General features: G+C 61.5%; 1 protein-coding gene across 1 annotated transcript; it reads left to right on the top strand.

Annotated features, from left to right (window-relative positions):
* The first annotated feature begins 320 nt into the window (after positions 1-320).
* Positions 321-19,757, top strand: GNAI2 (G protein subunit alpha i2). Its single transcript, XM_066244691.1, has 9 exons — positions 321-577; positions 14,154-14,196; positions 14,431-14,572; positions 14,752-14,912; positions 17,234-17,362; positions 17,774-17,903; positions 18,001-18,154; positions 18,461-18,674; positions 19,263-19,757. The coding sequence occupies exons 1-8, from the start codon at positions 460-462 to the stop codon at positions 18,649-18,651; spliced, it is 1,068 nt and encodes a 355-aa protein (XP_066100788.1). The 5' UTR covers positions 321-459; the 3' UTR covers positions 18,652-18,674; positions 19,263-19,757.
* The last annotated feature ends 3,732 nt before the right edge of the window (positions 19,758-23,489 follow it).

The following is a 23,489-nucleotide window of genomic DNA, read 5'->3' as shown; positions in this document are numbered from 1 at the left end:
TCCTCCCGCCCCCGCCGTCCGGCCGCTAAGCCCCAGGCGCTCGGTACCCAATCCGAGCCCGGCCTTGCCTAGCCCGCCCTGAGTCCAACCCCTCGGGCTTTGGTTTTACCGCTACCGTTCTCCTTCCGCGTGGCTCCGCCTCCAGCCCAGGGCTTGGGCTGTTCCTAACTTCGCCTTCGCTCCGCCCTCTAGCCAATCACAGGCCCAGGATCTCCCGTGGCCCCCGCCTCCTGGATGCCCAGGCCCAGTCCCGGGCCTGGCTCACGCTGGCCCCACCCCCGGCCCGCCCCGCGGTCGGTGCGCGGAGCCCTGGAAGGCGCCACCCGCAGACGCTCGGAACTACCGACCCGAGAGCTGCCTGTAGTGGGACGGCGGCGGGAGCGGAGCGGGTCGGGCGGGGCCGAGCCGGGCCGGGGGCCTTGTGGGGGCCGGGCGGCGGCCGGGCCGGCGGACGGCGAGATGGGCTGCACCGTGAGTGCCGAGGACAAGGCAGCGGCCGAGCGCTCCAAGATGATTGACAAGAACCTGCGGGAAGACGGAGAGAAGGCGGCGCGGGAGGTGAAGTTGCTGCTGTTGGGTGAGTCTGCGCCCAGCGCTGGAACCCCCCCCCCCAATTCCCGCTCCAAACCCCCAGCAAGGGCTGGGACCTCAGGCTAGGGCTTCGAACTCCCAGACGGCCTGGACCCCCACAGCTGAACTTGAACCCCCAGGCCCGCCTGGCCGGGACACCCAAATAATGGTTCAAAACTCAGGGCTGGCTTAGACCTCTGATCCATAGCCCAGACTCTAGATCAGACCCTCAACTCATCCCAGACCCATACCCCCACACCCAACCACTAGTATCCCAACACAAGCGTCCCAGGACCCTGCTTGAGCATCAGCCCTTGCTGACCAACCTCACCCTCAGACGGACCCTCAGAGCCCCTGCCTTGGCCTTCTGGCCTTCCCTAGACTTTATTTAAACCTTCAGAATCCTAGTCAACCCCCACCCTCAGGTCCCACCTGTTCCCACCTGCTCCCGCTGTTCCCACTGGGCATGAATGTCCCTGGGTCCGCTGCTAGGCCCCCACTCCCCTCTCTGCCCATCTCTGCTGTGAACCCTGTATCCACCAGTGTACCCTGACCCCAAGGGACCTCTCAATTGGGAAACCACGACTGCTTATGAGCCCTCTCTCCTGCTAGAACCCCCAAACCTAAGAGACTCCTGCTCTGTGCATCTGGTCCACCTGGTCCCCTCTCTGTGCACATCACCTCTCAAACCTGGCCGCTCCCCCGCCCTAGGTCCTCTCCCACACTCTGGCCTTGCCCGGAGTCCCCAAACCCTTGTGCATCAGGCTGGGAGGAGAGGGCCCAGACCCCCAAGGGCTGGACTGAAGCTTCACTGGGCCCCCTTGGGGAGGGAGCCAAGCCTGGGCTTCCCAGGGCGATACTGCTGGCTGTTTCCCAGTTTCTAAGCCTCGACTGGGCTGGTGAGGGGGGGTCTGGGAGCAGGAGGGAGTGTGGAGGAGTTTGGGTAGTGGAGCCTTCAAGGCCAGGGAAGATGGTGGCTGCTTGAGGGGTGGGGGGAAGTGGAAGTGGTGAGACAGCCGACATATTGCTGCCCAGGCAGGCGGGCCCAGGAGATCTGGCGATGGTGCCGGGCTTCCCGCACCCCAGCCGGGCCTGAAGGCCTGTCCGATCTTGAGGCCCTGTGAGGAGGGAGTAGTGGGTCAGCTGGATGAGGAGTTGGGGTGCCAGATGGAGGTGGGCATTTGAGGCGGACTTTTGCAGACTGTGGGCCCTCTAGGTGTCCGCATCCGGCCTCCCATGGGAGCAGGTGTGGTGCCCAGTAGCAGCTTGATTTGGGGGAGGTTTCAGGATTGGTGGAGGGAGGCCCCCGCAGCAGCATTGGAGGCTGGACTGTGTATGGGGGGGTGTGGCCCCTCAGCCCCAGAGCTGCTGTGGGGTCCCCCCCCCCGGGCTATGTAAAGTGAGGCTTCTTGTGCTGTGTGTATAGCCGAGGGGCAGCGTGTCTTCTGTCATCCGCCTGTTGACTGTCCCTGGGGGCCTGGCCTCGGGGGCAGAGCCCCGGAGGTTTCAAAATGGCATCCGCTCCTCAGCTGCGGGAGGAAGAGAAGGGGCGGGAAGGGGCGGCGGCCCAGCCTCCTGGGCTGTTTTGCGTTGGGCGCTTGCCTCTTCCTGTCTCTTCTGCGAGTGCGGCAGCAAGTGGGTGTCGCCGCGGTGGAACGCCTGTCGCTGCTGCCCGCTGGGCCTGGGGAGGGTACCTCCGGTACTGCTGCCTCCCAGAGCCCAGCCAGGGGCCTCCCGCCAGCCCCTTGCCAGGCCGATCACTACTGTGGCAACTGAGATGTAGGTCAGGGCCATGGGGCCTGGGACACAGGGCTCCTGGCCTGCTGTGTCCCGGCCCCATCCCACCAGTCTTGCTCCTAGGAGCCTAGCTCAGATTTTGAGCCTAGCCACCCCTCCCACGCTGAGCTGTCACAACTAGGGGTGCAGGTTCCATCTCAGCATTCTGCCCCTCTGGTTTTGCGTTCTCTGTGACATGGGCTGCCCAGGTTTGGGCCAGAGTTGTGCCCGAGTCCAGGTTGGGTAGGAGAAGGGCCCCATGGAGGTTCCTGTGGGACTGTGGGGTGGGTGCTGAGACCCTGCAGAGGGTACCCTGCAAGGGGCTGCCTGAAATTGGGGCCCAGTCTGCCGTGGCTGCCTGGGGAAGTGGCCCGGCCGGCCCCTGTTCCCACCCAGGTACAAGGAGGTGATGGGAGCCCGGCAGGGGCCGCTTCAGAGTGCTGGGCGCCTGTCCCACATAGCGGGAAGGACTCTGTCCAGGCAGCGGGACTCAGGCTGGGTCATTGCCAGCCTTCCTTCCCAGCCCGAACCACGCCTGCTGCCCCACCCGCGTTCTGGCTCCTTCCCGTCCTGGGTAGAGCTGCCAGTGGACTGGCATAGCTCTGTCACCGGGGCAGTGGCAGACAACCGCACACACCGGTGAGAAGCTTTTTTCCTGGTAGCTTGGTGGGGGCAGCAGAGTTGCTAATACCAGCCCTACTTAAGGGGTGCCCCCTGCCCGTTATCTCCTGGTGGAGTTCAAGGCCTTGGACTGGGCATTAGGGGAGAGGAAGCCAGAGTCGGTCTTAGGGGTGCCCCTGATTTCAGAGGGGCTTGTGGGCAGCCTGCAGAGAAAGAGGAGACACTGCCCCTCATTGGCCCCTGGAGGCTTCAGGTGTAAATACAGTTCCCACTTGCCCCCGGCACTTTGCATCAGTCCTCTCGCCTGGTGTGCTTTCTTCCACCTAACCCACACCGGCTCTTCCAGACTGCTCAGGAACCATCATCCGGCATCCTTCCTTCCTGGACAGCCCCCCTTCAGCAGGGCTGGGAAGCATGTCCTCTGGCTCCTGGGTCACAGCTGCCCACCCTGGAGCCCGGAGCCTGGCACCTACTGGATGTTTCTTGTGTGTTTGTTGAATGAATGCTGCTGGTCTGAACTCGATCTTGGGGATGCGTAGATGAAGGGGTAAGACGAGCCACAGCCTGGTGTGTCCTGGTTAGATGGCAAGGGCTCAGTGTAGGACCAATGACCAGGACTGGAGGAGATATTGAGACAGAGTTCTTAGGTTTTTCCTCCTGGCTTCGCCACAGGCTGTGCTGGCACCTCAGCGGCAGCCCTGACCCCACTCCGTGCGCAGGACTCTTGCTGACCAGTGTGCATGTTTCCACAGGGCACAGCACTCAGTAGGGAGCTTCAGTCGTGCCTGGGAGAATGGCTTTGCTTGCCTTCCTCCTTCCTTCAGCCCAGGCTGTCGGGGGACTGACTGTTACAGGCCTGTCCAGCTCTTGGGGCTCAGACCAGAGCAGTGCTGCAGGAGCCCTGGCCTGGCCAGCATCAGGCTCCGTTAGGTCTACCAAAGAAAAGGAAGGGTGTTTGGTGGCCTCTGTCTTGTCTGTGACTCTAGCAAAGGGCCCGGCCCGCTGTCGGTGCCCGTTAAGTGTGTATGAAAAGAACAAAGCTATGGAGCACATTTTTGAACAGGGATAAGTTTTTCTGGGGCTGCTGCCTGGGGCTTGGTCTAGCTGCAGAGGGGAAGGGCTCGCCTGGGGTCCTGGCTGGCTGGGTAAGGGGAGTCCGAGGGTGCCTATGAAAGGGGGGTGCTTCGCCTGACCTGTGGTGGCGCAGTGGATAAAGCATCGACCTGGAAATGCTGAGGTCGCCGGTTCGAAACCCTGGGCTTGCCTGGTCAAGGCACGTATGGGAGTTGATGCTTCCAGCTCCTCCCCCCTGTCTCTCTCTGTCTCTCTCTCTCCTCTCTAAAATGAATAAATAAAATAAAAAAAAATGCATTATTTAAAAAAGAAAGAAAGAAAGGGGGGTGCTTCCTTGAGAAAGGGGTCTCTGGGTGGTGTTGAAAGATGAGCAGCATTTGCTGGGGCCATCACCTCCTTGTACCTGAGGGCAAAGGGACACCAGCAAGGGCACTGAGGGAGAAAGACCCAGCCTAGCTTCCCAAGCCCTTGGCTGGGTGTTTCCTGGGCTATGGTCGGAGGGCTCACCCTCTCTGGACCACCTCTTGGGGTTACGAGACCTGGGTTCAAATCCCAACCCCACCTACTGCACTGGATGAGAAACTCGGCAACCGGTAGAATCCTATAGGCTCTCCACCTCTAACCTGGGGCCAGGGACGCCCACCTGCAGGCTCAGGTGCTGTGGGGGCAGGACACCGAAGCCTGGAGGCCGCCTGCGGAGCTGTGAGTTTGGAAGGGAGGGGTCTCCCCCGCTCAGAGGCTGCTTGGCTCCGGTGTGGCCGGGCTCTGGGGACACTCCCTTTCTGGACCTCAGGCATCTGCTCACAGCAAGTGGGGAGACTGAGGCGTGTGGACAGTTGGTGTCTTCTAGATGACAGGCTGTTCTGGGGACCTTAAGCCCAACCTCTGGGGGCTGAGCTGCCTTCCTGGGGGGTTTGGGGACCCAAGTCTGCCTCCAGCCTCCCTTTTCCCCCACAGCCATCACCGTCCTGGCTGGAGTTCATTAGCATTTGAATGGGGGCGGGGCAGCTGGGGCCTCGAGTCTCTTCTTCCCACCCCTCCCCCAGGCTGGGCAAGGCTTTGTCTTCCAGAGCGGGCAGTGCAGGAGCTCCCACACTAGGCGTGAGCCGGGGTCTGAGCTGTTCCTGATGCCCCCTACCTGCATCCCGCCTGTGACCCCCGTGTTGGTGCAGGCGTTCTGAGAGTTCCTCTGGGGTCGGCGTGAGACCGGGTCCTTCAAGGGATGCCCCTGAGCTGGGAGACTGGGTGAAACCGAGTGGCTTTGTGCAGGAAGTGACGGGGGTGCTCCACTGAGGGTGTCCCAGGAGGATGGGGGTGGAGCACCCCGGGCAGAGAGCGGAGGAGCGGTGGGGACAGAGAGAATGAGACCGTTGTGGTTGGGGTGGCAGTGAAGGCAGCTGGGGAACACAGGCCTCCATGCCAGGGCCAGGCGGCCTCGAGCCACCCATTGTGTTTGAGTTGGAGCCCAGGCTGCCAGATGGGAGCTGGCATGCTCCGGGGACCTGCTGGGGCCTGGGCAGCCTGTTGGGTCGGATCCCGGTGAGGTCCCTGGGCTTCTAGCACTGCAGGAGCTGGCCGGGAGTGTGGCTTGAACCTCACGCAGACACCACTGCCGTTGATGTCCTGTCCCTGGCCATGTCCATCTTGCTCTTTCTCTGAAAGCCACGCATTTTTTTGGCAGGAACAGGATGAGGAAGCTTTGTCCATATAAGCTCTTAGCCAGCGAGGGACCAAGACCTGTCCCCGCACACTGCCCAGCAAAGGATGAGCTGGTGTGACCCAGGGCCTGAGGGCTTCCTTCCCGAAGCCCCTCGGTGCTGTAGGGGCGACAGGACTGAGCAGGTGGGGGCGGGGCCAAGGCCAGTCCCTGTCCCAACTAACTAACAGCTCGGGGCAGGAGTCCCAACCCAGGAGTTCAGTGAGGAAGAAGAGCAGCCGGTTCTGGCTGAGCCATAGCTCATGAGCCCACCTAAGAACGCCCTGCATGGTGCCCTGGGGACTGGGCCCTTTGATGTTGGCCTTGGTACCTGATGCTCTGAGAGAACCCCTCCCTCAGCCATAAGTACAGGGTGGAGCCTCCTCTTCCCAGCAACTCGAGCCGGAGCTCTTGTTCTTACTGAACCCCAACCCACCCCTACCCTCCCCGCCACTGCCATCCTCACCCCAGTGCTGCTTCTTGGGGCTGGGGCCCTCCTCTTGGTGGTTTGGAAGGATCATCTCCTTGGAATAACCAAATAAATATTCAGGCACTTCTGAGGGTACATCCAATTCTTGGCAGCGAGTGCCAGGCCAGAGTGAGCCAAAGCCTAGAGGAGGGTTCTCCAGAGCTTGTTGAGAAGTTGTCCTTGTGGCTTTGTGCATTCTGGGGTGCCAAGGCTGCTTCAGCTTCAAACTATGCAGAGGGGGTGTCCGTGGCAGCGCCTCCTGGGTCCCAGGTGGAGGAGGGGCTGTGGAGTCCCATAGCAGGGCTGGGCCTCTCAGGGAAGTGGTGTCCCCACCAGAGGAAAAGGAGGAAGCAGCTGGAGGGGGAGGAGCCCGAAAGAGGAAGAGGCCAGAGTGCTGCTCAGCTCTGTGCTGGGGTAGGAGGGGGAGCACTGTCAACCCGGGATCCAGCAGGTGGGCCCCACCTGCTCGCGCTCATCTGCATGCCCCCCTGGGCCTACGGCAGCACTGTCCTGTCCTGTCCCGGCAACCTCTGGGCCTGGGATCCCAGAGAAGGTGGTGCTTCTGAGAAGGATTTCAGGCCCCTCCTTTGACCACAGGAAATGGTGGCTGGGAGAAGGACGCCGGCGGGAGAGCTAGCAGGAAGGCAGAGGGCTGCTCCCGTGTTCCCGAGCGGCCATTGCCCTCTGCAGCCGGAAGGCCGGCTGCAGGCTGCAGTGAATGCCCGGAAATGGAGCTGCAGCCCCGGGATTAGCTCACTCTGGGCTTTCCCTGCCTGGGGGTGGACAGAGGGACCCTTAGTCCAGATGAAGGACTCCCCCCTGCAACTACCCCCTGGGCTTGGGGTGCCTTCTCTCAGCTTCTGCTGATAATATCAGCTGCTCTGATCGAACCTTGACTGTTGTGTGGGCTGGGCTCTCCAGGGTCGTATCTTGATCCTGGGACTGACGGACATGCATTTTACCGATGGGGAAACTGCGGTTTGGGGACATTACATGACTTAACCAATAAGTGGAGACACCAAAATATGACCCAGGTAGTGATTCTGAGCACCTTCTCCCCCCCCCCCCCCCATCTGGCCTCTCGGGAGTCTGTGCCCGACTGGCAGGAACTAATGAGTCAGGACAACAGGCAGGCGCTGTGGGCGCACATGTGTTCTGCGTGTGCGTGGGGACCTGCCTCTGAGGACCTCCATTCCTCTTCCAGGAGATGGAAAGGGGGCTGTTGGCCTTGGAGGGCAGGACCCAAGACTGCATGAACCCTTTTCCTGCTCAAAGCCAGAAATCTGCCCTGTGACCATGGTTGGCCTCGTCCTAATGCAGCGGCCCCGGTTTTGTTTTCTACCTTCCCTCCCGGCCCACATCCCCTCATGGTGAGACTCGGCAGCTTAGGCTTCACTGTCCCCTAGCCTTGTGCTTGTTTCTCCCACCACCACCAGGCTTAAGCGGACTGAGCCCAGGCTCAGAGGCTGTCAGAAGGGGTGGGGGCCTCTGAGCTTGGTCTGAAGACTTGGAGCCCAGACGAGAAGGAAGTGTTCCTGCAGACAGCTCGCGATGAGCACAGGCTATGGTGGCTCATGTGTGGGGCTCTGTGGCGTCTGAATGTGTCCTCATTCTGGACTGGAACGGTGTGATAGGTGCTGAGGCTGGTCCTCATGCTTCTTGGCCTCTGGGTCCGAGTTTGTGGCTGTCCCCTCCCTGTGCAGGTTCCCAGGAGTTCTGCCCTGTCATCAGGCCAGGCCCCAGGGCGCTGGGGAGCCTGAGAGAGACTTGGGGAACCCGAGAGCAGAAGCTTCCAGGCCTCTCTGGGCTACAAGGCCACACAAAGCAGAGAGCAGCATCCTCTGTGTGACCTCAGGCCGGCCTCTTCCCTCTCCGGGCCCAGTGCTGGGACCTGTGGTATCATTCTGAGCATTCTCCCGTGGATTGTGGGTACATGGAGAAGCTGCTGGGTTGGGCTAGACCGAGGGGTAGTTTGGGGTGAGTGTGAGGCTCTCAGGGAGGCGTCAGCGCAGGCCTGGGGCTTGGCACACCCCGTTGAGGGAAATATTTCATACTCGGGGACACTGCTGCCCAGGCACTGGTCATCTCGCCCAGAGGCCACCAGGGTGGCTAAGAGGTGGATGTTTAGGGTCTTTTTTATTTATTTTATTTTTTTTGACAGAGAGAGTCAGAGAGAGGGACAGACAGACAGGAAGGGAGAGAGATGAAAAGCATCAATTTTTCATTGTGGCACTTTAGTTGTTCATTGATTGCTTTCTCATATGTGCCTTGACCGTGGGCCTTCAGCAGACTGAGTAACCCCTTGCTTGAGCCAGCGACCTTGGGTCCAAGCTGGTGAGCTTTGCTCAAACCAGATGAGCCTGTGCTCAAGCTGGCGACCTCAGGGTCTCGAACCTGGGTCCTCGGCATCCCAGTCCAACGCTCTATCCTCAGGTACCCCCCCCCCTTTTTTAAAGATTTTATTTATTGACTTTAGGGAGAGAAAGAAAGAGGGAGAGGGAGAGAGAGAAAGGCGGGGGGGGGGGGGGAGAGGAACAGGAAACATCGGCTCGTAGTTGCTTCTTGACCAGGCAAGCCAGGGGTTTTGAACTGGTGACCTCAGCATTCCAGGTTGAAGCTTTATCCACTGCGCCACCACAGGTTAGGCCAAAGGGATTCCTTAAATGAAGGGAGCACCCAGGAGGAGGGGTGTGCCTAATGGCCGGGGTCCTCCTGTGACCTGGGCCCTGTTTAGGCCCTCTGGCCTCCTGTAGAAGGTGAGACCTGTAGCCTTAAAGGCCAACAGTAAACAGGACCCGGGGCCTCCTCTCCATGCTGGCCTTCCTTACCCAGTGCCTCAGTTTCCCTCCGCACAATGGGCAGGGCCCCACTAAGGGAGGCCCATCCTGACTGGAAAGCCCTCTCGGTCACGTCTGGCCGGCCCGAGGCCTGTGTCTCCTGCACAGAGAGCTGACTTGGCAGAGGCAGGCCAGGCCCTGGTATTGCTGCTTCCCTGGTGGACACCACGCACCCCTGGAAACTGCTGGCGCCACTCAAGTGGCAGGGCCTGGGGGGAAGGAGGTTCCAGGTTTGTTGGGGCACACCTAAGGGAGGCAGGGCCCGAGACCCCCGCAGTGCCGGACCCTTGCCAAGCCTCCTCAGAGGGAGTGTGGGGGTCGAGGAATAGCACCTGGAGGAAGGAAGAGACGCCAGGGCGGGGCCGGGGGCCTTTGTCTGGCGGGTCCTCTCCCCCTCCCTTCCCTTCCCATTGTTCCTGGAGTGCTGTGTCTCTGCAGGCGGAGGGCTTCCCAGACTCCGGGTGGGTGATGCGTGAGGGTCTGGGCCCCTCCCCCCGCTGCCCCTAGCTGAGGCTGCTTTTCAGAAACAGATGCTCCCAGCACTGCCCAGCCCCCACGGCCTCCACCGGGTCGCTGGCTGCCGGGCTCCCCCTGGTGGTGGCAGGCCGTGACCCTGAGGCTGCAGGGGAGGGCCAGGGGCTGAGGGGGCGGGGGCAAACCGCGGGCAGGGCTGGGCTGAAGACGTGGCACCTTCCCGGGGTGGGAGTGGGAGGTGGTGCCCAGGCTGCCCTTGGGGTGGGCTTCCCAGAGTTCACCCTCACCTTCCCCGCTGTGCCCCCCAGGGCAGCCCAGGGGCGGGGTGGTTGTGACAGTAGGGGGCGGGCCTGGTGCTGTGGGTTTGAGCTGGGCCGCTGCCCAAGTCTACCCTGTGGTCACGGCCACTGCCGCTTCTGAGGATCTCGGCCCTGAGCTGCCACGTCAGCTGGCGACTCTCCCCAGCCCCACGTGTTCCAGGGGAGCCCACCAGCACAGGCGCCTCTGCGCCTAGGCCTTCTCTCAGCCTGCCCAGCCTTCTGAGTGCCTGCTCGCAGGGAGCAGGGGTCACTGTGAGCCTGCGGGGCTGGGCGGAAGGGAAGGGGCCAGCTCAGAGCAGAAAGCCAACAGAGAAGCCTGCGCTCTGACTCCTGCCCCAGGTTACCCAGTCCTGGCAGGGAACCACCGCTGCTGAGTCAGGCCCTGGGCCTCAGGTCATCCCCTCCCCTGCCCTTTGTCTGAAAGCCTCAGGCATTTCTTCAACTGCAACGGCCCCAGCGGGCTGCTCTGCAGGTTGTGGTTGTAGGGACCTCTGCAGTGTGGTCACTGGGCTGCAGAGCTTTGGGGAAATCTGTAATCTTCCAAAGGGTAGAAAAACCATGCTAATAACTTTTATCTAAATGCTCACTGTGTGCCAGGCACTGAGATGAGCTTTGTGTTTCATCCTCACCGCTCTCCTAGGAGGAGGCGATGTGGTGTCCTGTTTCCCAGAGGAGGTGCCAGACCCAGGCAGGAAGGGGGCTGAGGCCCTTGGACCTCGCAGGGAGGACAGGCACCAGGGCTGTGGCTGGTCTGAACCTCCCTCTGGGAGATGATCTGAAAGCGAGAGATGGGCCGGCTGGCCATTCGAGGCGTGGCCGTCTCTGCAGGGGGAAACCAGGGCCAGAGGGGACAGTGGCACAGCAGGGCCTCCCAGCAGGGCAAAGCCTTGTCCAGGACATAGAAGGTCCAAGATGGACAGGCAGCAGTGACCTAAATGCTGGGGTGTGGGATCAAGCAAGTAGACCTGTGGCCATGTGTCAGCTGCAGAGACCCTGCTGGGCCTTGTTCAGGCAGGTGGCTGGGTCCTGTCTCCCTTCCCCCATCTGTGCCCTCCTCTGCTGGGCCCAGCACTCCTAGAGTGGAAGCAGATGTTCTAACGCAGAGCAGCTGCTATCACTCAGCACATCAGGGCACTTACTGCCTGCCCAACTGCCCAGCAGCTATGCCCTGGCGCAGGGGCTGCAGAGGTTTCTTTGGTGAGGAGAGGTGTGGCTCAGTGGGAACACTTCTGGCCATCCCAGAGCCTCTGTGGGCCGCTTTGGTCTCACTCCAGCTGGAAATGGAGTGTCTGGTGGCCCTCTGAGGAGGAGACTCCTGCCACCTGCTGAAGTCCCCTACCCTGTACCAGCGCTCTGGAGCTAGCTAGTGAAGCCCCCTTCTCTGAGGGGGAGGTACTGCGCCGTGGGGAACGGGTGCCCAGGGTCAGCAAGGTGCAAGCAAGCACTGAGCCAAGTGCCAGCTTATATGATGAGGAGCCCCGCAGGCCATGATGGAAAAGGGGGCCCGCTGGAGGAGCGACGAGCGACATTGGTGGGCTGCCTGAGGAACAGGGTCTTCGTCTGACCCGTTCTCCCCGGTGTCATGCTGTGGTCCTACCTCCCTCTGCCCGGGCCCCCTGATCTGCCCAGCTGCCAGCGCCGTGCCCTCGTCCTACCACCTACTCCTTCCCGCCTGAATCACAGCTGCTGGAAAGACAGGGACAGCCCTGAGTATGGGGGCTCTGTGGCCTTGGTTTGTCCACCTGTCAAATGGGAATCTTTCTGCAGTGACCGTTGCTTGGAGCAGAGGTTGTCCTCCTAACTCTTAGAATGTGAAAGCAAGAGAGATGAGGCTCGAAGGGGACAGGGAAGTGGGCCCTATGCTGGCTGGATAGAGAGCAAGTATCCTGGGTCCTGCCCAGCTTGCCCAGATGCTGCCTGCCTCCATGTCTGCCAGGTCCGCCCCTGCTAGGAAAATCAGATGCAAAGCAGGTTTGTGCCATCACCTCCGTCACTGGGCACTGCCTGGCTCATACCACTTACCGAAGAGTGGTCCAAGGCCAGACAGGGAAACTGCTGCCTCAGGTATACAGGGGTCCTGAAGTTACCCAAGAAGGGACAACCCTCAGCCTCACCTCAGGTCCCCTGTGCCCTGGAAGGCTGTCGCTCTAAGTGTCAGTTCGCCTGGTGGGGGATGACGTGATTGGTCTGACCCATCACTTCACATCCTTGCCCTCTGCTGCTCCTCTCAGCCCCCAATCCTGGCTGAGACTCAGTATCTTCTCCTTCCTCCCCTGTTCCGGGATGGGCTCCCTCCCTCCTGCTCTGTGGGACAAGTGCCGGGGTGGGAAGGACACCCCGGCAGTCACTAGGACCTCTCCCCATGTCCCCCACTCAGCAGGTGGGGAGTGTGAGTGTGCCGGGTCCTGGGTGCCGCCGTCTGCTCACAGGCCACGCCCAGCTGACTGGACTGGGGTGGGGTCCCGGGCCCAGGGCCCAATCGGTAGGGGGACTCAGTGCCCTCCTCTGCACATCTGCTATTCCCAGTGCCCCTCTGCCCTGGGAAGCAGGCCTGCGGCTGTCAGAAGCCTGCAGTTCCAGGCAGCTGGTGGCGCTTGTGAGGAGAGGCCAGGCCCTTCTCAGGGAGGCCACTGGGTTGGGAGCATTCCCGGGGCCACCCCTGTGAGGGCCACAGCTGTGGTTCCAGGACACGAAGTAGGGCAGATGCAGGCGGGCTGGGCCTTGCAGGGCCTGCTACTTGCTTGGAGGGCACTGCAGAGACTCGGGCGGCAGGGACTGAGCCCAGTGGTCCGGCTGCAGTGCAGGGCGCTCAGGGCAGATTGGGAGGCGAGGAGCTGCGCAGTGGGCAAGGTGGGCCACACAGAGGGGACTGTGACTGTCACAGCAGCCTCTCCACCTCCTCATTCGTTAGGTGGGTGAGAGCAGAACTGCCCTGGGCAGCTCTGAGATTTGGTTACCTAGACGTGATAGGTGTAGAGTAGCATCCGATGGAGTGGGCATTGTTCACGCTTTGCCATTACTATTGTTGTTATTCTTGTTGCTCACACTAGTTTGTGTGTTACCCTCTTCATCCTCTGAGATGTATATACCTACCTGTGGGGTGTGAGGACCAGAGCCCTCAACTGTGACCTGTTCACCCACCCTGCTGAGCTACCTAGAGGGACAGACCTGCCACAGTGATCAGTGGGGTTAGGACACATGTCACGGGCAGGTGTGCCCAGCAAAGAGGATGACATGGGCAAAGGCCTGGAAGTGGCAGGAGGCAGTGCCTGGCAGGTGCAGGGGTGGCTGGCGGTGACGGGCCGAGCAGCAGGAGCAGTGGGCCAAGTCTGGGAGGGCAAGCCTTGAGCTCAGGATGGGGGGCAGTGGGGGAGAGCGGGAGAAGTGAGGCCCTGGCCCTCCCACTTCCCTGCACTGACTCCCTGGGGAGGGCAGGTTTCTGGGCTGCACCATCCGGATCCGGCTCTGTGTCCGGGAGAAGACCTGGGAATACGCTCCTCTAACACCCTGCTAGGGCATTAGCCCAGTGCCATATTCTGAGAGGGGCTGGGCAACATGGTCCTGCAAGTTCCCCTGCCCTTATGAATCCTGGCTACATGATCTTGGGACCAGACTTGACTTTTCTGAGCTGCATTGTCCTCATCTGCAGAATGGGAGCAGAAGCAGTGTCTGTGGGGGCTGTGACGGTCACAGGAGAGGGCCAGCAAACCCCTCGGCTCTGGCCAAGGGGAATTCCAAGCGGGTCTGCCAGGTCAGGGGAGCATCTCTAGTCGTACAGTGTGTGTCTGCGTGTTGATGCTGTATGTCTCCCAGGTCCTGCTCCGATCCGCTCAGGGCAGACCTGGGCCCAGCAGACAGACGGCTCCGCGTTGGGCAGTATGGCGCATGCCCATCGCAGGGCTGCTGACAGCTCCGCGCGGGCTCCGTGTTGGAGAGCGCCAGCTGCAGAGTGGGGACTGGGCATGTGTGAGAATGACAGGGTCGCTCCCGCAGGGCTGGCCTCCGATCTCAAGCCAGAGCCCCTGAACTCGAGCAGTTCCGTTGGGAGACACGGTGGGCGGAGGAGCTTGTGGGAGGCGAAGGTCTGGGGAGAGTCCACCGTGGGGCACAGGCGTCTATGTTGCCTTGACTATTGTGGCCCTAGTAGCTGCAGCCCTGGTAGCTCGCTGCCCACCAGGCCCAACTGCCTCCCTCTTACAGTGCGGCTGGTGGGGAGGGCAAGTTCTGCTTCCAGGGCCACAGACAGCTGGGCCGCTCGTTGCCTCCCTGTGTAGCCTACGGGCCTGCCCTCTGACCGCCTTTGCCCTCTGTCCCAGGTGCCGGGGAGTCGGGGAAGAGCACCATCGTCAAGCAGATGAAGTGAGTACCGTGTGTGGAGGCGGCCCGGGAGCCTTCCTCGCCCCTCTCCCCCCTCTGGGCCTTCCTTAGCCGGGCCTGGGACCTTCTCACAGGAACCCGCCCATCCTCGGGGCCCAGTGGGTTGCGGGCAGTTCCATCCTCTCTGAAGTTGGTCCCTGCAGGCCCCAGCAGCTCCAAGCGGCCAGGTGAGATCCCTGTGGCCTGGGGACCTTGACCCCTGACCCCGTCTCCCAGGATCATTCATGAAGACGGCTACTCAGAGGAGGAGTGCCGGCAGTACCGGGCGGTCGTCTACAGCAACACCATCCAGTCCATCATGGCCATTGTCAAAGCCATGGGCAATCTGCAGATTGACTTTGCCGACCCCTCCCGTGTGGTATGTGGACTTGCCCCCTGCCCCCTGTCTGTCTCCCCGAAGGCCTCAGAGCGAGTCTAGTCCTAGGCAACGGGAGAGGAGCCCAGCCCTGGCCCTGTTCCAGAGGTCCCCCCTTGCCCTTGACAGGTGGGGCAGGGGTGCTCTCCTGCACCTGGCTGACCCCCCACTGCTGTTCCCAGGACGACGCCAGGCAGCTGTTCGCGCTGTCCTGCACGGCCGAGGAGCAGGGCGTGCTCCCTGAGGACCTGTCCGGCATCATCCGGAGGCTCTGGGCCGACCACGGTGTGCAGGCCTGCTTCAGCCGCTCTCGAGAGTACCAGCTCAACGACTCCGCCGCCTAGTGAGTACCCGGGGGCTGCGCAGGGCGGCTGCGGTCGGGGCTGCAGGCTGGACTGAGGGCCAGAAGCACCCCCAGAAACATGCCTGCTGGTCTCTCTGAAGCTGGTGACTATCGGCCACGGCCCTGGTGTGTCTGGGTTTGGGGGGAGCACGGTATCCAAAGGCCGGGAGGAAGGCCAGGCAGGCAGTCCATCCCCTCCAGGACGCCTGTGCCTCTTCTGTCCTTAGATGTAATCATTCTCAAGAAACAGTTGCTGCCGCCTGCTCTGTGCCAGGCCCTATGCACGGCTGTAGGGAAACAGGAAGAGTGGGACAGACAAGTCCCTAAGCAGTGACAACAGCTTAGGGCATCAGTGCTGTAGGGGCTGGGAGAGGTCCAGCGGGGCACTGCCTCCGCGGAGCTCTGAGCTTGACTTCGCGGAGAAGGGGGAAGCGCTTGCAGGCAGGGGCCCAGCATGTGCTGACTCCAGGGGTTGCAGAGGGGCTAGCTGTGCTTGAGTCAGAGGAAGTTCAGGCTGGCTGGGGAGGGAGACACCAGGGAGCAGAAGACACCGGGGAAGGGAGTCATCTGGGAGGTGACAGATGTCTCAAGGTTGGAGCCTAGGACCTTAGCTTTGACCCTTGCTGGCTCCTGGCCAAGCCCAGGACTCAGCTGGGGAATCACAGGGGGTCCCAGGTATCCCAGAGGCCCAGCCCACAGGGTGATACCCTGACCCCCTTCTCTGAAGTTCCTGCCATATGCCAAGCCTGGTACAGGGTGCTGAATACCCCATGATGAACAGGACAGACGGGCTGGTGGCCAGCGCTGATAGCTACGGGCTGTGGGCAACATCCACAGGCTCTGGGTGGTGCCACCCAGATGGGCTGCTGAGCCTGTACTCTCTCCTGCCCTCTCCTGCCTCTGCCTGAGCTGGTCCCTCTGTCTGGAACAGCTCCCCGCTCTCCCTGCCCAGCCAGTCCTGAGCCGGGGAGATACAGGACCTCAGGAGGGCGGGGGGCCGCCACCCTGGCTGTGCCTCCTGAGCCCTGCCCCAGTTACGTGGACAGCCTCCCCCCGCCCTCCTTGTAGAGGGCTGAGCTGCCTGGTGAGCACACACCTCCATAGGCGCGCGCAGCCCAGCACAGGCGCCCCCTGCCTCAGCGCCGCCCCCCCCAGAGGTCACAGGCTCAGCGCCAGCAGAACTTGTAGGTCAGAGGCAGAGAGGGGAGCCATATCGACCACTGCCACCTCAGTGCCCAGGATACTCAAGAAGGGTGGGCACAGAGCTGCCCTCCAGGCCACTTCATACTGCTACCTTGTTCAGTTCTTCATCCCCCATCAAGCACCTGCTGTGTGCCCAGTGCTATTCAAAGTGGGGACTCGGCAGTGAACTTGGGCTCTGCTCCCCTGGGCAGGTGTGTGCCTTGACAAGGTCACCAAGGCTGGGGAGTGGATTGGGACACTATAGGGGACAGGGATACTCCACCCCTCTTCAGTGCCATCCTCCGAAGCTACCATGGGCAGCAAGTCCCTAGGGTGAGCCCACCTGTTGAGGAAAAGGGAGAGACTCGTAGAACCCGCCACAGAGCCTCTAGACTGGAGGCTCTCACTAGGGGGCGGGGTTTGGTGTGGAGGTCACAGCACATGCGTCATGGTCCCCCATGGCCCTTCCTGTTTTTCTGTTCTGTCTGTGTGTCTCTGAGGTCGTTTCCCTCTGGCCAAGCTCTGGTGGAAGCTAAGGGCTGGCCCTAGCAGCCCTGCCCCAGGAGCGAGACGTTGACACTGGCAGGCAGTGGGCAGCAGCTCGCAGGCCGGGGCCCACCCTCAGGCAGCGGAGCTGGCCCCAGGGCCTGGCCAGGGCGGGTTGCTGCTAATTAAAGGAGTTGGTAATGTGGAGCCCCTGGGACCCCCGCCAAGCAGGTGTCGATGTCCTCCCCTGAGGAGCCCAAATTTCACTGGGAACAGGGCAAAGAGCCCATTGGGCCTGGCAGGCCCCAGCCTGTCCAGCCCTGCACCAAGGGACGTGCCAGGTGGCTCTGAGGCTGATGCCATAATTGCTCTGATTAGCATCCCCAGTCCCTCACTGAAGAACTAATCGGCCCCTCACAGCCCCTCACCTGCAGCTGTGCCACCCTGACTCCTGTCTGAGGCCGACCTGGCTTGGACCCAGGTGCGGGGCTTGGCCGGCCGGCCAGAGCTGCACCTGCTCAGCCAGTTTCCTGGGTGGGAGCTGTGGGGTTCCAGTGCAGGCCTCCTCGTCTGAACAGTGAATAGGGCCGGGGTCCAAGGGAGAAGGCCCGTGCGGGCCCCGCCCCGCTGACCGACCCCCACACCACCTCCAGCTACCTGAACGACCTGGAACGGATCGCCCAGAGTGACTACATCCCCACCCAGCAGGACGTGCTGCGGACCCGCGTGAAGACCACGGGCATCGTGGAGACACACTTCACCTTTAAGGACCTGCACTTCAAGTGAGCGGGCAGGGTGACTGGGCCGGGTGGACAGGCCGGCCAGCCTCCGAGGCGACGTAGGGAGGGACCCTGCCTCCAGGGCCTGCTTGGGGCTGTGCCGGGGCTCAGGGCTGGCCCAGGGGTCCCCACCTCACGCTGAGGCTTCTCAAGGCTGTGCAGTTCCAGCGGCTTGCCTCCTCTGCTGAGCCTGCCCACGTGGTGGCAGCCTGCCCTGCAGACCATCCCAGACACGCCTGGCAGACACGCCCTGGCCCGGAACCAGGGGGAAAGGGGACAAGGGGGAGGGTTCCGTGAAGGCTGCTGCCCTACTCTGAGCAGGCCTCGGCCCTCGGTCGGCCCACCTGTGAGATGGGGCAGGGATCCTCTCCCAGAACCTCCTCCTCCGGAGCTGAGGTGAGGCTGTGTCCCCAGGATGTTCGACGTGGGCGGGCAGCGGTCTGAGCGGAAGAAGTGGATCCATTGCTTCGAGGGCGTCACTGCCATTATCTTCTGCGTGGCTCTGAGCGCCTACGACCTGGTGCTGGCCGAGGATGAGGAGATGGTGAGAGGCCAGGAGTCCACTAGCGGGCGGGCTGGGGGCGGGGCCCGGCCCAGTGCTGGTGCTGGTGCTGGTGCTGACTGCGCTGTCCTGTCCCCAGAACCGCATGCACGAGAGCATGAAGCTGTTTGACAGCATCTGTAACAACAAGTGGTTCACAGACACGTCCATCATCCTCTTCCTCAATAAGAAGGACCTGTTCGAAGAGAAGATCACACACAGCCCCTTGACCATCTGCTTCCCTGAGTACACAGGTGTGGGGGCCCGGCCCCTGGGGAGGGGCTGGTGGTGACCAGGGGACCCACGGGTGCCCCCTGCTGGACGGAAGGGAGACCATGGGGCCCTTGTTCCCCCTGGTGCTTCTTGGGCTTGCTTGTGCCTGCACATGTGGGCCCCTTACACATGCACATGGGCATCCCCCTTCACACATCCAGCTGTGTGTATGCACTCGCTCACGGTCACCCTGTGCACATGGTGCACGCCTTGTATCCTTGTCAGTGCACACGGGCTGGGCCTGCTGGCTGCCCACCCAGGAATCCTCACCATTTCCTCTCCCACAGGGGCCAACAAGTATGACGAGGCATCTAGCTATATCCAGAGTAAGTTTGAGGACCTAAACAAGCGCAAGGACACCAAGGAGATCTACACGCACTTCACGTGCGCCACTGACACCAAGAACGTGCAGTTTGTGTTTGACGCGGTCACTGACGTTATCATCAAGAACAACCTGAAGGATTGCGGCCTCTTCTGAGGGGCGGCCGGCCTGGCAGGATGGTGAGCCGGGGAGGCCGGGCAGGGGGCTGGTGAGGAACACAGGGAGGCCTCTGAGCCCAGGGAGGGCCCGCAGAGGGTCCAGGTGGGGGTGAGGAAGCTGAGCGCCCCAGTAGGAGAGCAGAGGACAAGGGGGTGCAGAGGCTGGTGAGGAGGGGCCCAGGGTGGGCTGGGCTCTGCCCAGTAGTCCAGAGAGCGTAAGTGCCTGGCTGTGCACTGGGACAGCCCAAAACGCTACCCAGCCTGCCGTGGAGGAAACTCGCCTCCTCCTCCACCCGACGGAGGCTCCTGCCACCTGCCCCTCAGTGTGACCCGCGCTGTGCTCATTCCTGCCGCCTTCCCCTCAGACCTGTCCGAGGGTCCTGGGCTGTGGCAGGCTCCCTGGCCCTGGGGAGGTGGGGAGGGCTCCACCAGGGCCCAGACTCCTCCCTCCCCCATGTAACCCAGCAGCAGACACTGGCTCCTGGTGGCCACTGTGTCCCTGGTAATGAGCGGGCGGGAGTAAAAGAGAGGGTCATTGTCTAGGGAGCAGGAGGAGAGTCCCCCAGTGGCTGCCTCCTGACCCGTGCCCTGACTGTTCCCCATCTTCAGGGCCACCGCCGACTCCGTTCCCCGCAGCCCGAGGAAGATGGGGGCACGAGGACCACGCTCCCCACCTGTCCCGCCCCAGCCGCTTCCCCCCTCTCTCTCTGTTCTTGGCTCCCCCACCCCTCCCTCAGCTCCAGAGGCATGGGAGAGGGGTTGCCACAGGCCTCCCTGTTTGAAGCCCACCCTTGTCCCAGGTGCTGGGAGTGGCCATGGTACCCTCTTCCTGGGCATCTGTTCTGGCTTTAACTGTTGTCTAGTTCTGTGACGGGGGAGGGGAGCACATGCTGAGCCTCCCAGACCTGTGTCTGGAGGGGCACCTGCTTCTCCAGCCTGGGACCCCTGGCTTCGCCCAACACCAGCCCCTGACCCAACCCAAGTCCAAATGTTTACAGGGAGCCTCCTGCCCTCCCCACCCTCAGCCGCTCGGAGGCCCCAAAGGAAAAGCACAAGAAGCGTGAGACGCCACCATTCCTAGAGACCACAGTCCACCTGCTCATTCTCGTAGCTTTTTAAAAAAAATGAAAGTAAAGGGAAAAAAACTGCAAACCTAGAATACTTTTTAGAGAAAAACTATTTAAAATTGTCCCATCCTAACCAGCTCCCACCCAGCCCATTCCGGTGATTCCGTGCCTTGAGTGTGTCTGCGTGTTTACACCCGTCCTCTGCTGGCTGCCCCCGCGTGGGCAGCCACCCCTGCTCTGCCCTCCACACAGTCGGGTTCCAAAGACTGTTCCGGACAACTGCCAACGTCGCGGAGGGCCCGCCCCAGTGGCTCTGGGCACCAGCTCCATTAACCTACATGTAGCTCCTTAGCGCTAACCTAGGAACCGCCGCTGCCTGCTGAGGGGCCATGCCTCTCGTGCCCTCCCCCCCAGGTCGGGTCCTTCAGCATTGAACACTTCCTTGCTTTTTTCACGTTTTATGGAATTGTTCACCTGGTTTGAAATAATAAAATTGTAGAAAGAAAAAATACTAAGAACTCATCCTTCTCTCTGGGGGGCAAAGACCCAGGCTGAGGAGCCACGGGGATTGTGGTGGTGACCTGAACCCTCACTGGAATGAGCCCTGGATGCTTGGCCCTCCTGGGCAGACTCAGTACTCAGCACTTCCGGTTTCTGATGTCATCCGGCTCCAGCCTTTGTGTCTCCCCTCTCCGGGCACCTCCATCCTGGAGTCAGGGCGGCCTTCAAGCCTTGCCGGAGCAGGGGCCAGATTTTTTTTTCTCTTAAAGTGAGACATACATAGGAAGGGAGACAGATGAGAAGCATTAACTCCTAGTTGTGGTAATTTAGTTGTGCATTGATTGCTTTCTCATGTTCCTTGACCAGGGGGCTACAGCAGAGCCAGTGACCCCTTGCTTAAGCCAGCGACCTTTAGGCTCAAGCCAGTGACCATGTGGTCATGTCTGTGATCCCACACTCAATCTGGCAATACTGTGTACTCAAGCTGCTGAGCCTGCACTCAAGCCGGCAACCTAGGGGTCTCGAACCTAGGTCCTCAGCCTCCCAGTTTGGTGCTCTATCCACTGCTCCACCATTGGACAGGCAGGTCAAGTTCCTTAAGAAGCAGGTCTAAGGACTCTTCCACACTGGGAGCAGGAATTGCCCAGTGATTGCTGTGTGGTGTGGAAGGAAACCGGCTGAGCTCCCAGGCCCACAGCCTGGAGACAGAGTGGCTGTGGTTATATAGCCATGTTGGCCACTGCCTCCTGCCCACCCTCCCATCTCCCAGTCTGACGAGTTGCCCAGAACTGAGGCCCCTTGGGCTTGACTAAACAGTTGGGGACATAAAGGCCTCTGCCCCCTCCAAACCTCATGTTGAGGAATGGCCAGGCAGACAAGCTACACTGGAGTGGGAGGTAGCTTGGGCTCTGATAGGCTTCCTGCTGTGTTGGGACTAGGGTTCAAAGAATGGGGAAGGTTCTGGGAGGCAATGGGAAGTGCACACACGTTGCTGGAGATGGAAACAGGAGCTCACAAAACCGGGGACCTGAGGGGTGCGCTGGGCAAGCTTCTGACTCCCACCGAACGCGGGACGGCACTGCCGCAGCCTCTGGGCAGAGCTCGGGGAGGGCCGGGGTCGGAGGCGGGCTCCTCCACCAGAGGGCGCTGCAGCCCGTGCTTGGCCAGGCGGGGCTGGTCACAGAGGCTGACGTCATTGGGTTCTGCGGGGGCCGCGGGGCACAAAGCTCCCTTTGTGGGGCCGCGGGGGCTCAGGACAAAACAGCCTGGGCCGGGGTCGGCGCCGTGGAGGCGGGGAGAGCCGAGGGGGAGAGGGTGGGGCCGGCGGTCCGGGACCCCGCCTCCGCACACCTGCCAGTCCCCTAGAAGCCCAGGGCCCCGCGTTCTGGCAGGAGATGAGAGGCTGCAGCTGCCCGATCGGAAGGACATCAACCTCCCCCAGCCTCGGTCCCCGCCCCGGTTCCCCGGGCTTTCCTGCTACCCCTGCTTCCCCTGTCTCGAGGGCTGAGGGCTAACAGACAAGAACAGGATCCTGCCCCCAACCCAGGATCCCTGCCTTCCTTCAGCGGCCTGGACCCTGCTGAGCCCTGTGTGTGCGGGCGGGCGGGCGGGGTGCCGGTGCCCCCAAGCAATGATGCCTGCCCAGCAGGAAGCAGGCACCGGAGACGGTTCCTTCCTTCCCTCCTGAGGGGGGGGGGGGCAACACAGAGGGACCATTGAGGGGCTGGTATTGTCTGCCCAATGCACCCAGTGCCTCCCTCCCTGGGTGGGCCATGCAGGATTGTGGCCAGGATCCTCTTGTACCCAGCTTGGCGCTGGTTCTGGGTGGGGTCCTGGCAATCAGGTCTTCCCTGGGTGCAGACAACTCAGCCCCCACCTGCCTTTGGCCTTTCTACCCCTCCTCTGATTGCTAAGGCATAAGGCTCCATTGTCCCAGCCCTGGTGGAGGCAGCCTCTCAATTCCTCCTTGTCTTTGGCAGTTGGGAAATTCCCAGCCATGGAGGGTGGCAGCCTGGGGGGCATCCCAGGTGTCCTGCTCCCCAACAGGAGGGACTCGGTGCGGGTGTGACTCCTGGGGATGCCCCACTGCCTGCTGCTGTGCAGGGCTGGACCTCCGCCATACCTCGGCCTTGGGAGCAGCTCATTGAGGGGAGGCAGAGCTTCCATGCTCCCTGACACCGCATCCCCTGCGGCTCTCCCAGACTGAGAAGGCCCCTCCCCCGCACACCATCCATGGGCAGCTGCAGCTGTGAGGCCAGGACCCGGGCCCCTGCTCCCAGACCATGCCTGTAGGTCCCAGTATAAGGTGGAGACCACCCTAAGACTGATTTACCTTCCAGAGTGCAAAACCACTGCAAATAGTTGCATAGGCTACTGATAGGGTGGCAGCCTTGGTATTTTTAACCCATGGGGTGGGGGTGGGGTGGGGGTGGGGGTGGGGGTGGGGTGGGGGTGGGGTGGGGGTGGGGGTGGGGGGTGAGAAACAACTGGGAAAGGACAAGCACTGAGTCAAGAAGTCTGAAGAGGTCTGAAGAGGGCAGCCGCTCCCCACTCCCCTGGCCCAGACCACCGCCGCCAGCAGATGGGTAGAGGCCCGGATACCAGCTGCGGAATGGAAAGAGGGCCTCATTAGAGATGGGGCCTCTGAGGCTGCAAGGCTGCCAAGACCCGGAAGAAGCCCTTACCATGTTCCAGGGAAGCCCTGTAGCTCCTGAAGTTAGGAAAACCTCCTAGCCTCTCAGAATAAACCCCCACCCCCCACCCAGGGTGCCAAGCCAGACACCAAGGCTGGGCGCTTCAAGCTGTGACTGGAGCCACCCAACCTGTGACATGGCCAGCCAGGTCCCAGTTGCCCTGGCAATCGGGGAGAGAGCAGGGGCGGGACTGCAGTTTCTCTTGACTGAATTCTTGGTCCAGGCCCAGTAGTGGGATTCAGCCGGTTTGCACCGGTTCAGCAGAACCGATCCCTAATTTTTTGTTGAGTTTGAGAACCAGTTGTTAAAATGGCACTTTTAATCAGGGTTCTCTCTAAGGTGGGCACCTGGGCAGCCACCCCATGTGGAAATCACAAATTTACACTCCTTACTCTTTTTTGACATTCATCTGCGCAACAGCGTATTCTAAGCACCTGTGGTAATGTTCATTCCATCCACAGGTGAAAACAATTGCAAGTGAGACTGTCAATCAGGAAGCAATAGGGAAATATCTTAAGTAACAGTTATATTGTTTTTTTTTCAGGTATTATTTAATATTTTTTCACTAATATTTT

This window comes from Saccopteryx bilineata, chromosome 10 (genome assembly GCF_036850765.1).
Source record: "Saccopteryx bilineata isolate mSacBil1 chromosome 10, mSacBil1_pri_phased_curated, whole genome shotgun sequence".
In the NCBI taxonomy this organism is placed as follows: Eukaryota; Metazoa; Chordata; class Mammalia; order Chiroptera; family Emballonuridae; genus Saccopteryx; species Saccopteryx bilineata.
This window is presented reverse-complemented; position numbering and strand designations above follow the sequence as displayed.

Bases quoted from the DNA above. Each gene is read 5' to 3' on its own strand.
- GNAI2 (XM_066244691.1), top strand. From the start codon at position 460: ATGGGCTGCACCGTGAGTGCCGAGGACAAGGCAGCGGCCGAGCGCTCC. The intron at 17,363-17,773 runs GTGAGCGGGCAG...CTGTGTCCCCAG, and splicing joins TTTAAGGACCTGCACTTCAA to GATGTTCGACGTGGGCGGGC. The intron at 18,155-18,460 runs GTGTGGGGGCCC...CCTCTCCCACAG, and splicing joins CTGCTTCCCTGAGTACACAG to GGGCCAACAAGTATGACGAG.